The 15,406-nt window shown below is 33.4% G+C and overlaps 1 protein-coding gene across 3 annotated transcripts in view; it reads right to left on the bottom strand.

The window, feature by feature from the left end:
* Window positions 1-13,137, bottom strand: part of LOC118185256 (uncharacterized) — a 33,369-nt gene extending 20,232 nt beyond the window's left edge. For 2 of the 3 annotated variants that reach the window (XM_085818745.1, XM_085818743.1), the window contains exons 1-4: window positions 12,982-13,137; window positions 11,537-11,651; window positions 7,933-8,100; window positions 1,373-1,667 (exon numbers count right to left, since the gene is read on the bottom strand). In XM_085818745.1, coding sequence (XP_085674871.1) covers window positions 1,373-1,667; window positions 7,933-8,100; window positions 11,537-11,651; window positions 12,982-13,005 — 602 coding nt within the window. In that variant the 5' untranslated portion in view covers window positions 13,006-13,137. The remainder of the gene's footprint in view (window positions 1-1,372; window positions 1,668-7,932; window positions 8,101-11,536; window positions 11,652-12,981) is intronic. The other variant, XM_085818744.1, reaches the window with a different exon arrangement.
* Window positions 13,138-15,406: the final 2,269 nt, after the last annotated feature.

Below are 15,406 nucleotides of genomic sequence, written 5' to 3'. Positions count from 1 at the left end.
GTCGCACTTTAATTCTAATGTTTAAAATATGCCTTACTTTGATTAGCATATTGCTTGCAATTAGTACTGAATTTTATTTGTAAATATTCATGCGTTTATATTGTTTATTTAATCTTTGTTACACATTTCATTGCACCTTATTTTACTTATGTTAATATTTTCACGGAACCACAGTATCTAAGCAACTTTTTAGCGTACGAACTAGGAATTTTCTTTTAACTTTTTTTCTAAATTTTGCAGTTCAATGCGCAAAGTCTTTGACCACATAAGTCTTTTATCATCTGTTCTCTTTTCTTTAATTATATATATATATATATGTTACGGTGAAACACCAAAATTTGGAGAATGTCGACTTTCACCGGTGAATGTCAACATTCACGTAGTCGTTTGGTGTATATCCGAAATATTTTCCAAATACTCTTATTTCTGACTTACACTGGTCAATGTCGACATTCACCATGTACTAATGGTGAATGTTGAACATATAAGAATATTATATTTTCTTCTCCGTAATTCAGTCGCGAAAAAACGCACTTGAGACTTAAAATAAGAACTTCAGAATATAAGAACTTAAAACACACTGTACATTCAAAATGAGAAAGGAAAATGATAGAGGTTTAAAACTTATTAAATTAAGTGATTCAAATGTTATTTATTGCAACAACTTAAACTATTATGACACTTTGAATTGCACAAGAGGCCCTTGCTTTTGCAATTGCATTTATTTGTGGAACACTTCCTTTTGCAATGACAGCGTGTACATATACTCCTCTTTTTTCGACCTACACCAGAGCATATCTGTGATTGTCGACATAACCGGTGAGGGTCCGATTGTACAAGGATGTAATGCAATATTCGATCTTTCGCCGACGTATTTGGTGAATGTTGACATTCTCCGGTGAAATTCGACATTCTCCAATTTCGGTCTTTCACGGTAACATATATCAGCGACTAAAATCTACAACTTGGAAAGTTTTTAATTCTTACAGAGAATAAAAAAGATCTGGCTCATCATTCTTTTAAGCATCATAAAACTTTAAAATGAGCGTAAAAGAAATTCATTTTTACTTTAGCACACGCCAGACTTTAAATTAATATTTGTTTTGAATGCTCAATTTTTTACAATATTGATAAACAAAAATAGAGGCTTGCAGTCTCAATAAAATGCCCCATTAATGGCGATAAATGACTTTTTGTAACACCCAAACTTCTTGGTAATTCAAATTCTTAGAAAGAGGGGACAAGAAAACGTCGCGAAGTTCGTCTATTAGATAAGGGGGAGGAGGCTCTTCGATCAAATTTCGCGCTGTTCGTACCCTACCCAAGGAAGTCATGTGGTGTCCAGATCAGTTTTTTTTTTTTTTTAACTTACCCTCCAGCACTATATTTCTTATTTCCAGTCATCACTTTTCTGAATGTATGAAGACAAAATATGAGACTTGACATGAATGCTCCGAAGAAGAAATAGCTTGTCCATGGAACCCAGTACAAACGCTCAGCAAGATTCGGATCTGTATCGTGGAAAGTCCACCACAAAAGCTTTATTCCTATTATGTCATTCGGAATGTCCAGAACTACCATAGCGATTCCGACTGCGCACATCTCAGACCATAATGGAAGCTTCATCCTCGATACAGCGACCGAAGCGGTGTAGATTAAAACAGGATCTAAAGAAGTTATTTTACATTAAAAGAGAAGTTAATAACAGTAATAAAATTAAAAAATAAAGAAAATCTGAAAAGATTTAGATTTTAGTATTTCACCAACGAGTTTGTTAAAATTTTATGCTCCCGCTGATCTCGCAGTTTGTCGACCTCATTCCTGCCTCATTCCTGCTAATACGACTTTTTATTTTGCTCTTTTAACTTAGCATCGCTGTCTACGCTCTAACACCATATAAAATTCAGTAGCAAAATGACAAAATTTTTGAAAACAGCTTATGTTCTTGATAGAGAGTTAAATGATATTTTTTCAGTCTTTTCTTTGTTCATCATATCAGTATTCAGTTTTTCTTAATAAGATGACTTGCACATTTTTTTTTCATTTTCTTGCACTATAGCAAAATCAATTATAGCAAAATCGTATTAGAATTCCCGATAAAGCGTTGCCATACATTTTTTAGCCATTTTTTTAAAATTCACTTTTGCGTTGAGTCACTTTTGTTCCATTTCACTTTTCAAATAATTAGGCGCTGACGCGGCCTGACCGCTAAAGTAGTCATTATAAAAAAGAAGAAATATATATAATGTGTTATAATGTGTTTAAATCCAACTAATGTCTTTTCGCATATCTAGCTGGTAATTAAAGATATTAAGAACTGCATTTATTGCTTTGAAATTGCTTAATTTTTTAATTAATTATAGGCAGACTACACTGGTGTGCAAAAATTAAGGACGAGACGGTTTTTTCAATATAACTTTGTACAAAAGCTTTCCAAATCAACACATTTAATACCGTAAGATCCCCAATACGTAAGGACATGAGTAATGTAAGCAACACTTACTAAAAGAGAAATCAGAGGGATAAAAAGAAGCTTTATTGAAAAAGTAGCATGGAGCGCAATGCGACTGAAGGCCGAAACATCCCTGTGATGGGTGTCCAGCATGAAACATCCGGTCTTTAATAGGGGATATGATCTCCCCTGACTGCTAGGCAGGTTTCACAGCGTCTGCCCATGCTGAGAATGAGAGTGTCAATGAGTTGTTGAGGCATTGCTGCCCATTCGTCTTGCAGCACCAATCGAAGCTCCGGAATCGTTACTGGTGGTAAGGTACGAGCTGCCAAGCATCTGCCTAGAAAATCCCATACATGCTCGATTGGATTGAGATCCGGAGATCCTGCCGGCCAATCCATACGTTCAATATCCTCACTCTCTAAGAGCTGTTCGGCAGCTACTGTGCTATGACATGGTGCATTGTCGTCCATGAAAAGGAACTGCAGACCCATAGTGCCTCTAAAAAGACGCACATATCGAAGAAGAATCTCGTTACAATAACGGGTCCCGTTGACTGAACCTGCGTCGAAGATGTGAAGGTCTGTACGACTACCAAGCATGATGCCTCCCCAAACGAGAACACCGCCACCTCCATACTTGTCCCTTTCAATGATGTTCGAGGGATGATTGCGGCTTCCCCGCTCTCTCCAGATGAGTATGCGATGAGAATCGCTACTCAGACTGAATCTGCTCTCATCTGTAAAGAGTACTCGTCCCCATTCATTGCCTCTCCAATTCCGGTGTTCCCGGCACCACAGAGAACGCCTTCTCCGATGGGCAGGCGTTAGAGGTACGCACCGTACAGGGCGTCGTGCAAACAGACCACCACCGTGCAGTTTTCTGGCCACGGTAAAACGCGATATCGGTCGTCCAGTCGCCTGTGTCGTCTGTCTAGCGATTTCTCCCGCTGTCTGCCGCCTGTTTCTTCTGGCCTGTAAGGCAATATACCGGTCATCTGTGGGTGTGGTTCCTCGTGGACGACCACTACTAAACCCCCGGATAGCTGTTCCTGTAGTTTGAAATTGTCTCCAAAGTCGTGAAACGATGCTGTGAGCAATTCCGAACTCTGCAGCCACACTTTTCACACTGCGGCCTTCCTCCAACTTCCCAATGATTCGACCTCGGGTAAAAGCATCCAGATGTCGTCTTACAGATTGATTATTCGCCATTTCTCGCTGAGGCAGCAACTCGGTGTGATTTTAACTGCTATACGGCGTGCAATCTTTTTGCCAGAAATACTGATCTTACACCGACAACATGCTTTATACTACTCAGACACTCCCCCATTACGTCTACCTGCATATCTGCGCATGTGCTACCGTGCATCACCTTACTTAATCTCCTGATTGGTCTTTCTGTCCGCTCTGCCTCTTCGTTCAGCTGATATGTTAATTTTTCGACTTCGTCCTTAATTTTTGCACACCAGTGTATGTGAAAACTTAAACAACTTACGCTTTGCCAAATGGCAACAAACTGGCCATCACGCCTTGCCAAATGGCCATGTATTCACAAATGTTCCAGGCCGTGAATTAATGAATATTTTATATCGACTTCGGATTGCAATGGTACAGTCATAAGGGTGCCTGTGGATGAGGTACTATCCCTCTCTAATTATTTGTTTCTTATCATATGAATTCAAAGAATGTCCATTATGGTAAATTCTGAAGTCAAAAATAAAGAAAGAAAGAAAAGAAAAAGAAAGAAAGAAAAAGAATCAAGTTTACTAAAGCAATTTACTAATTTCAGTCTGTTCAAAATTAGATAATTTTATATCGGATAATTTAGAATTTCCAATATAATAAAGTTTTTCTTTATGTATATTGCCATAAGTCTTTTTATATTCGCTATATTATTTCTTTAAAAATAGTATATAATGATCACAATTGGTGGCAACATCCTTTTATTTGTGTTGCCATACATTTTTTTTAATATTCGCTACATTATTTTTTGGAAAGTAATACTCAGAGATAACATTTGTTGGCAAAATATCTTTTTATTTGTGTTGCCATACATATTTTGATATATTCGCTGTAATATTTCTTTAAAAATAATACATGGCGATAACATGTCGTTGCAACGTTTGAAAAGTGATACGGACAAAAAAGTGTGGCTTGAGATTAATAGCATTTCTGGCGCTAAAAATTTTTATAGTCTATTTTTCAATATGATCTTGTATCTCGATAGACTTTTCCCATCTTTGATGAGGAAATCTTTTTACTCCAAAGGAGCTTTGTCCCTGAAGGACTATTGTTTACGTTTTGCGATTTCGCGTTGAAAACTTTAAAAGGCTGTATCACTTTTCAAATACTATCGCCAAATACCTGTATTATATGTGAAGAAATTAAATGTGAAGAATCTGCATAAATGTATGTATGTTTCTAGCATTGTGATAAAACAACGTTACATAGAGCCATCCAATTTTGAATGACATAATCCTACTGCGAATATGGGTATTTGAAAGCCCAAATTTGGAATTTGTTTTGTTATCGATTGTATTTTGAAACTTTTTATCTCTAGCGCGCGGAACTGTGTATCGGAAATTTTAAAGATATACTCATTTTAAAATTATTTTGCGACGTTTGCTGTTGAACTGAATTTTATGGTTTAAGTGCAAAGAACATGATATTTAATAAATAAAGGCAACACACACAAAACGTTAAAAAAACGCCCCTTTGGACATATTTAAAATCTAAAACCTTTCAGAATTTTTTTTTTTTTTTTTTTTTTTTTTTTTTTAATGACGGGATGCTTTATTTAATAGCCTTGCGCCACTGCAAGGGCCAGAAGTAGTGACCATTTCATTATGAAAGCATCTAACGGAGGGTCACCGTTGCCTCCTATGAAGGGACGGACAGTTACAGCCAAGCCTTCTCTGAGATTTGAGCACGGACCCATCGCTACGACAGTCAGGCTCACTAACCACTTTATCGGCATGAGGCTACTGAAGAAATCTTTGCTTATGAGAAAGTAATTTGAAGGTTTATCGTCAAAATGTTCCACAACTGCTCCAGGGTTTTCACGTTATCGTCATCATTAAATCTCTTTCACGAAGGTCAGATTTCAGTTTTGGATGAGTAAAGTGTTATTCCATTTCTTTGGGATTAGTCCTTTAGTAAAAAATTCAATCACAGAATGATACCCATTTTTAAACGTTTCAAAAGAAACTATCTCATTACTTTTTATTATTATTATTATTTCTTTGCCTCGGGCGAAAAAATATGTTAGGCAAGGCTCTGGAGGTTAATATACATTTAATTGTTTTATAGTGAGCTTATTCTCGGTTCATTTAGCAGAATTTCAAGAATACATTTAATGTTTACAAATATACTACATTGTTCTCAATCACATACCTATTTTAAATAGAAAATTTAAAAAGTATTATTGGATTATCTCATAATATAATTTTTTATGTCTCTCCAGACCTTCAGAGCTTGTCTGCTTAGAACTTCAAATGAAGTGTCACTACCGCTTTATCAGTTTTAACCAAAATCTAGTGCATTGTTCCCATTGATACAAAAGTCTTAAAGACTAAACTTGAAAAATGTTGGATTATATTTTAATGCAGTTTTTTTTTTTAAATTATTATGAGCTTCAAAGTAAGGTATAACTTCCGGTTGTGCGTTAAAGACTTATAAGTTTTTAATAACGTACTACTTTCAGTAGTCCTGTTTCAACCAAAATGTAATCAACTCTTTATATGAATGTAAAAAGCTTAAATACGGAAGGCAGAAATTTTTGGAAGTTTCACATATGAGTTATTGCGGATGGAGAAGTCGTCATACATATAGAGACAGACATTAATTGTAAGACTAGTGAAAACATATTATGGGGACCCTGTTTCGTACTTATTCACTAAAAACTCACTATTGGACAGAAAACATTACCGCCTTTACCTATATAGCAGGAGGTAAAAGTAATTAGTACCTTTTTTCCGTTTAGCTGGGCTATCAAGTTCATGCGCGTTTCTTGGGCTCAAAGTCAGGCTAGTGTAAACCAGGGCTAAAGAAAAAGAGTGTAAACAGGCTTTTATGGGCTTAAGGTATCACTTCCGATTGTCCAGTTTTATCCAAAAACTAATTAACTTTTTATATGAATGTATCAAACTTAAATACAGAAAATGGAGATTTTTGGAAGTCTCAAATAAGGGTTATTGTGGACGGAAAAGTCGTCACAAACATACACACAGACAAGTAGACATCATTCTGAAAGAAGTAAAAACATATTGGGGGACCCTTATTCATACTGACACTTGAAATTAAATTCATCATGGAAACTTGCTTCCGAATTTTCGGGCCGGAAATATAACCTCCCTTCTTTATAAGTTGGTGGGAGGGTATAAAAATATAACAAGAAACGTTGTCTTCCAAAACATCTCAACAGAAGTTTCGAGTGTCCGAATTTTAAGTGAGTTACTGGTTTAAGCTTCTGGAATAAATTATTTTATTGCAAAGAATATTTGATGATATCTATAACAAGCAAGTCTTAAGCTACAGAAACAAGCAAACATTTTAACAAGTAGAGAAAAAAATAACGTATTAGAAAAAAATTGAAATTTCAATATTTAGAACCAGATCTGTGCATATAAATTTCAAAAATACAAGTGTTCGAAAATAAATGTGGGTCACTGGATGTATAACGTTGCCTTTTAAAATGTCTCAAATGTTTCAAGATTTTGGAAATTTGAAAGGTTTTCATATTTGATGTACATGTTTCAACTCATCATGGGGTATGAAATTTATGTATGTATGGAGTAGTGAATTTTATCAATGGAAGGGAGAAGCAGTAGGGGAACATCTTTGTAACGATGCCCTGTTTTTAAGATGTCCGCATCTTTGTGCAAGTCTGCCATTGTTCGAAATGTCAGAAGACTTCATAAGGGTAGACATGCATAAGGTTTGGTTTGATTTATTTAAGTACGGCAAAGCTTGCGAGGGCTATTTGCATAAGAGGGAAGGGATGCTTTTGTGGAGGGCTTTCTAAAGGAAACTGTCTCGTATATACGTTGTAGTATATGAGGAAAACCACGTAAACGCCCATGCAGCTATCCCATTCGGCTAAAATCGAACCCAGGTCCTAACTACTAATGTTCAGCGACTTTACCGCTCGGCCGGCACACAGACATAAAGAAAAGATAGACTTCATAAGGGTCATCCATATCTGCATCCTTATGCATTATGTAATTTGGAAAAAAAGCAACTGTCATAAAAGGGCAGAAGGAAACGTGGGAGAAACATCCTTAATTCCTCATACAAGATATTTTCGACGATGTGTGCAGCCATAACAAGACTTTTGTAAACTACACACCAGAGTATGGTCCAAATTATCCAACAGGTTTGAAATTTGAGCATAAAATAAATCTATTTCTTATTTATATAAAACACAGATTGATGTATAATGTTATAGAAGAATTTTTTTTTAGAAATTTTTAAAAATCTTACAGAAGCACACTATATGGAGCGGAAGTCTTTGTCCGAATAGCATCACTGAAGACTGTGCGTGCCAAAAACTGTCTATATCAGGAATCATGTAGCTTAGGCTTTCAACTGCTAGTCCATGTACCAGGGCGGCCAGCCACAAGTAAAAATATCGACCACCATTTCGTACAGCTGAAAAATATAATTGTTGCAAAATATTCTTTGGATTAGACTTTTTGAATGAAACTTAAAAAAAATGAAAATTTTCTTAAAATATCTTTGACATTTTTATTCAGTTTATAGAAGCCAGAGTCTTTTCGGATATTTGGTATTGTATCATTTCAGTTTTTGATTATTTTATGCAGGCCTGCACTTTGCAAGGAAATATGTCTTATATATAAGGCATATTTTAAAATTCATTTACTCAAAATAATTTAACTACTTTGATATTAGGTGCGCAAACAGTTATGGTAAAAATCTTTTCTTTTTAAAACCAAACTTATTTTAGAAATATTCTGCTTATTTTCAAATTTTTGGTTTGAACCAAAGGTTCTCAACTTTTATTATCTTGTTTCGCCATCGGGTAAGAACTCCTGAGTTATGATGTGTTTAAGCTTCATACGCTTCGGTTTAGTTAGTTATGACAAAGCACACTAGGACTACCTGTCTATTTACAGGGGGGAAACTAGCTCGTATACACTTTACACATGGGGAACGACTCAAAAGGCCTATGCAGCCGGCCCATGCAGCCAGCCCATTCGCCTGGAATCGAACCAGGAAATACCAGCGATCAGCGATTTTACCGCTCGACCGCCGGTGGACTAAGCTTGATAGAATTACTTGTTAAGAAAACGGTATCCAATTTCAAACTCAGAGGCTTAATACACAATACTCATTCATTAAATGGAAAATTAATAAATGTAATGTAATTTTAAAGGCTTTTTTATTCCTTCTGTAATGAACGATTTTAAAACCAGAATACATCATTCAGTTAAAAAATTACTTCACATTTCTTGATATGAATCCAATTTAATTGGATTAATGCCTTAAATCCATGTAAGAATTATCAATTCAGATGATTAACAATTTTCCAGATCATATTATTCAGATATTCCTTAATTGTTTTTTTTTTAATTGTTTATCCTAAAGTCCTTTTAAAATAAATTTTCATCTACAAGAACGATGTTATTTCTCTTCACTTTTTTCAATTAATTCCTTATATTCCTTAATTAAGATCTCTCTGCAAGCCAGTTATTAATTTTGAAATAAATTAGAACTAGCCTAATGATTAGACAAAAAAAAAAAAGTATTTTGAATGCATGCTGCATCTCTAACAAGGCTAATTTATTAGAATATTCTGAATCTCATTTCTAGACTTGCTGAAACATTTAGATTTAAGATATCATCATGCACAGAAAGATTCAGGAATTTTAAGCCTGATATTGGATTATTATGTAAGAAAAAGTGATGTCCCTTGTTTTTACAGAGATTGTGAAAATTAAATGGCTAATCTATTATTACAGTTAACACTATTATTTCAGAAATTTCTTTGAGTAGTAGGTGTGTAATTGAATTTCAAATGGCTTCAATGAGCTTTCATTCAGAAGGCAAGAAAAAGATACGCCTCTTTCTTTCGAAGATAAACGTCAAAGCATTTACCCAAAAGAGCTTATTTAGAAAAAGTTTTGATGTTATAATGCAATTACAAATCTCGTAATAAAAGACTTAACATTTATCTTTTTTATCATGCATGTGAAACAGCCGGCTTTTCTGTCGTGAGTCTGCTAATTGGATCCTTCATTCGTTAAATCGAAAAGGCTATCTATTTATTGATTCAGCGAATGCTGTGATATATGCTTAAAATGCTGTGTTATGAAAGTGTTAACCCTGAAATTAAAAATCAATGCCATCATTTAACATCAGTTGTATTTGATTCGGGGGGGGGGAGAATATCCTGCATTTGTATTTATTGCAAAAAAATTACACTTTTGATATTACGTATACCTTAAACTTATTTGTTTTTGAGCAATGCATGTCGCAAACGGCTTCTAAAATATAACTCAGATAAATATTCAAAATTCGCTGATTTATATATCACTAACATAAGTTTAAATTTTGGCGATCTCATGATCACAGTTACAAGGTTAGTCATCTTATTGAATCCTTATAAGCATTTTAATTACATGTCGATAATATTTTGAGTAATAACATTTACAATCTTCATCAATTCTGCTTTACCTTTTTAATTTTGACTTTTATTATTTCATGTTAATTTTAGTATTGTTAGTAATTCAATTATTATCATATTTTACGATCAAGAAATTTTGCCTGTATTTGTACCGAAAATATTCTGCAGGATAATCCAAAAATCTCGCATACTCGCATATCGAAATTTTAAAAATTGTGGAAATTCCAAAATAGTATTAATTGCAAGTTATTTCATTGGATGGCACCCCTATATAGTACTTATAATTTAGCACTCAACATTTCTGCTTCAGTTTACGCTGTTACTTTTAAAAACCATTTGTTTGGTGCAGAATAAAATTTTATGCCTGAGCATCATTTTGCGACGCATACATTTAATTGTGATACTATCCTTCTCCTGCTTTTTGTTGCTGATTGCAACATTTTATTCCGGACTTTGTTCATTTTATCCGAACCCAAAGGAGACAGCCGAACATTTTGTTTCTTATGTCTCGAAATTAGATTACCAAGTGGAAAATCATTGGCTTCCTAAGTTCATGAACATTTAGGAAGTTCTGTTTAAACGCTTCAACCGCAGTTTCATAAGAATACGTATCGAAGTAAAGCTCAATCATAAACATTTTTTCTGCTTGGAGAGAACTCATCTCTATCTTAAACAAGCAACTGAAATTTCAAGTATTATATTACTTGTAACCATATGGTGCGGGTTATCCATTGAAATAATTTGTCAGTAATTTGCCATTAGGAATTTATAATTTTTTTTTTTTTTTTTTTGTATTTTTTAATTAAATTTTTTTTTTATTTTTATTTTTTTTACATTTTATATTTTTATGACATAAATAAAACACAAAAGCAAAAAGCGGAGAGGAAAGATTTTAGAGATTAAGAGCCTCATTGGCATATGCCGCTAAATCAGAATGTAGTAAAGTTTGTGAAAACGCGAGGTAATAATACCCAACGCAGAAACTAATTCTGCCGGCATGATGTGATTTTTGAACGAACAGATTGATAACAGTGCAAAGGTTTTAGTTGAACTTGAGTATAAGATAGCAATTTGGCATAGTCGGTGAGGAATAACTGAGCTGAGATGTCTCTCTCCCGCTTTAATTAGTTTATAAATGGCCGCGCGAGATAGTTCTAGAATTTTCTGCTTTTCGAGATTTCTGGAAAGCAATAAGAGGATGTAATTATGGTTACAGATAACACAATATTCAATTACATTTATTCGCTTAAAATATAAATTGCCGAGGTAAGCTTTTACTCAATGTTAGATGCACGTGCTCCTGTATTTTTATTTTTCCGGCATAGCTTTCTCTTAAAATCTGTCTCGCGCTGAAATATGTCTCAGGAGGAAATACAACAATTTTAATTATAATTCTACTAAAACTAGCTATCTAAATATAAATTTTGTAACAGTACTTACCATGTTTTAAAGTCAGCACAAATCCAATATAAAATAGCACCTCAACAGCCAGAAAAGATGTATGATCCACTAAAATTTCTTTTGGACTTCGGAAAGTTACGAGCCATCTAAGAAACTAACGAAAGTTATTATAAGTAAAATTTATATTGCCGGAAATTGCTAAAGAAAGAACAAAAAAGATAAAATGTCTACAGATAACAAACAGTTGGAGTACTAAAGGATATTTGAAATTGACTTTATATTCAAATCTTACCTTTATATCGATTAATTTTATAGAGCTCATTGCTTCGAAAACTAGGTAGTTAGTTCATCATACTTTCCTCTGTGTATCTATTAATTAAAAATTTAATTATCGAGTGTGAATACGGATTATTGCCTTGCTGATTATTGAGTGCGATTTTTGAAGTCACACGAAGGCTTGCCCTGCTATTATTAAAACTTACGTTATCCTTAAACTGCAAATTTATGAAGTAAGTTAATATTAGGTCTTGTAAAAATTCGTTGCGCAACTTCGAGGGTAAAATCATTGTATTAAATTTGCCGAATTATTTGCTTTTGAAAAGAAAAGGCTAGTTTTCTTTCTCTCCAAACGTATATGCGTTTATAATTAAAATCTCCACCAATGCCAATTAAAATCTACGAATACATGGTAAAATATAATTAATTATGTATTATTACATTTAAATATACAAATTTTTAACATGACTTTTCGAATTAGTGTCCACAAATAAATTTAATTAAAAGTTATTATTTTCCTCTGAGGCAAAACATATTTTCTGATAACATTCAATAACGTTTAAAAATACAAAATAGCGTTTAATTTACCAAATTACTGAAAATAAATTTAAATTCCTAAGATAAAATATAATATCAGTATAAAATGCAAGACCAGATTTCTACAGGAAAAACAGTCTGTGTCCTAAGCTTTTACTTTCAAGACAGCCTCCAAATCCTCCTGTAGTATTTAAAGTATGTAAGATTTTTAAAAAAATTTTTAATGCTAGGACATCCACTATATTGAAAAAATAAGGAGGAGAAGACGATTTCGTAATAGCTTTCTTCTGTATTGGCTTAGGATTCTAACTTCATAAATCGGGTCCTGATAAAATGCAAATAATTTGACGATTCTTATTGAAACACTATTTATCTTATTAAATAATTAATTAGCCGGTACCAATTAGATATCACAATAGGAATAATTATCCTTTTCTTAATGAAAGTAAAAAACAGAGCAGTGAAAAATAGAGAAAATATTCAACAACATATCTTGCAGTTTTGTTATTTATTAAATTTATTTTAGTTGTCCTTGTTACAGATGCACCTAAGCAAGATTTTTAAAAGTTTGAATTATTCAAAAAGTCAAAAACTGATAGCAGAATATACTTCAAAAACGTTTTTTGCTACTTACAAATGAGACGAATATCGTTTTAAGTAAAGTAAAATACCTGAATTACTTCTTTCAATTCCATAGTTCTGGAGAAGAGACTAATTTTTTTCTGTTCTTTACTGAAGAAGCGTAGCAATCGATCGCGTAATAAACAAGGAGTTTTTAAAAATGATAAAGATTATCATTAGCTAAAGATAAGCTCTTTATACTTAGTGCGAGGTGACAGATCAGATTTCTTCATAAGAAAAGAGTCAGATAAAAGCTTTGTTGCATTTTTGATAAGACCGATCGGTAGTGCGACCAGTCGAAACCGAGTTTCTCTGTTCATATCGGATATGATAATTCGATAAGCTATTTTTATCTTGTCAAATTCATTAGAATCACGCAAAAAGTGAAGTAAATTATAGACAAAAATATACATATTAACGGAGTCATTTTTTGTAACAAAAAACAAATGGTCTTGTCTAAGTCGATGACAGAAAATTAATTATATGGAAATATTTAGTTTTAAAAATGATGCTAATAAGGATTGATTTCTGCTTTCATTTATTCAAAACTTGAGTTAATTCTGCATTAAAAATCTGTCATCGTATGTGAAAATATTGAGGATGAAGGTTCTAAATGCAGTCTGACACCTCAATGGCTCCTTCACGCCTAGCTTTCAAAATTTTTACTATTTTCTTTAACGTTTCATATTTAGTCAACTTTCTTTTTTGCGTAATATCCGCATTCGAGAAAAGAACGAATGACCAATAAATTAAAATTGAATCTTTATGGCTAAATCAATTATCATTGTTGAAGCAACGATGAAAAGATGATAAAGGTCAATCATCTAACATCTTGACACTTCCATCTTGACAGTGTGTTGGCAGTACAGAAGATAATGCATACATTTATAAACAGGATATTAAAAACAAGTGACTGCAGACTTTATTTCCTTAAATAATGACACAAACGGTTAGCTAATTGATTATGAGAAAGTTCTGCTTTAAGGGGAATGTTTTCTTGTAGATCACTAAAAGGAAAACTGATGCTTATTCACTTTGCGCTTAATCCTCAGTGCGACTTAAATGCACAGACATTTAAGGCACACAGGCATACCTAATGTTGCAGGCATGAGTTCGAAACATCATTTATTCATGTTGTTTAGCCATCTGGGAGCTCATGGTTAAAGCGAAATCAAATGAACGAATATAAATTTAGCATGATTCTCTGTTGACTAGTTCCAAGATATATCGCCTTGTATTCACGAATAAAAGACTTTATACTTCCATACTATTTATTCTAGGGATTTATAGTTTAAATCAGCGTCTTTTTAACTTTGCGAACCCAAATCGGGTCACAAAGCGACATGTTAGGATCGTGAAAATTTAATTCAGATATAAGAAATTAAAGAAACTTTAGTCCCAATCCCTTCAAATCATTCATTTAATATACTTGTTTACGTTTTCTGTACGGAGCAATTATAAAATCATACTACTGGTCAAGTTGAGCTGTAAATTATATTTAAATATTGAAGTATACCCCTAAGCGCATCATAATGGCGATTTCGTATTGTTATTTCAGAATATGTGTTACTTCAGAATTTAAGTATTTCGCAAACGCACGCTTTGTAACGTCCTGTGCCACGCAGGCATGTCGATAATAAGGTCGGTGCTGCTGTGACTAGGATCGTGATATCGCATTTTTAAGATAATCAGTTGTTTCTGTTTCATTGCAACAAGTGTGGATATAGCAAGAACAATACAATATTATATTTTTCTCTTTCATGCGACTGCGGTTGATATTTATTTGAATAATTATTATGAGAGATGTCATTTTATTTATATTTTAAGGTGAAAATATTTTTGACTATTGGATAAGTGACCGAACTTGAGCAACAAAAGTTATGGTTTAGGTAACAATGCTACAAAGTTTCTTCAGGTAGAGTTTAGTAATAAGGAGAAAGTTTCTAAGATGCGAAAAGAAAATATGGTACGATATTTTTCTGCTTTGACTTTAGTTTCGGCAACTGTGAAATGAACTAATGAACAACTTCTTCGTTTAATTTGTGATAACATTTGGGCTATGGAGAGTATGAAACCATCAAAATTAAAAAGCATTTTGAACCCAAGCATTTTTCGTACGCCAAAAGAATATTTAGAATGAATGCTAAACCCTAACATGTCGCTAAAATCATAAAAAGAAAAAATTGAGAAATTTATGATTGTTACTGAAAAATATTTACTCACATCGTACGAAGTTTTATATCTGATTGCTAAAAAGAAAAAAATATGTACCATTGGAGAAGATTTTGTATTACCTTCTGCTATTAAAATGGTAGAAATATTTCACCTTTTAATTATTTCAAGTAAATAGTGCGATGAAATTCAGAAAATTTGCAATTGCGGAAGCAACACTGCCAGCAGTAGAATTTCTGGAACTACCAAACGACTGTTTCGAGGAATTTATTTTTAGACTTAAAGAAACCCCAAAATTTACAA

This window comes from Stegodyphus dumicola, chromosome 6, assembly GCF_044657685.1.
Source record: "Stegodyphus dumicola isolate Sdum_Otavi_A_Nest chromosome 6, ASM4465768v1".
NCBI lineage: Eukaryota > Metazoa > Arthropoda > Arachnida > Araneae > Eresidae > Stegodyphus > Stegodyphus dumicola.
Note: the sequence above shows the minus strand (reverse complement) of the source record. Positions and strands in the feature narration are given on the sequence as shown.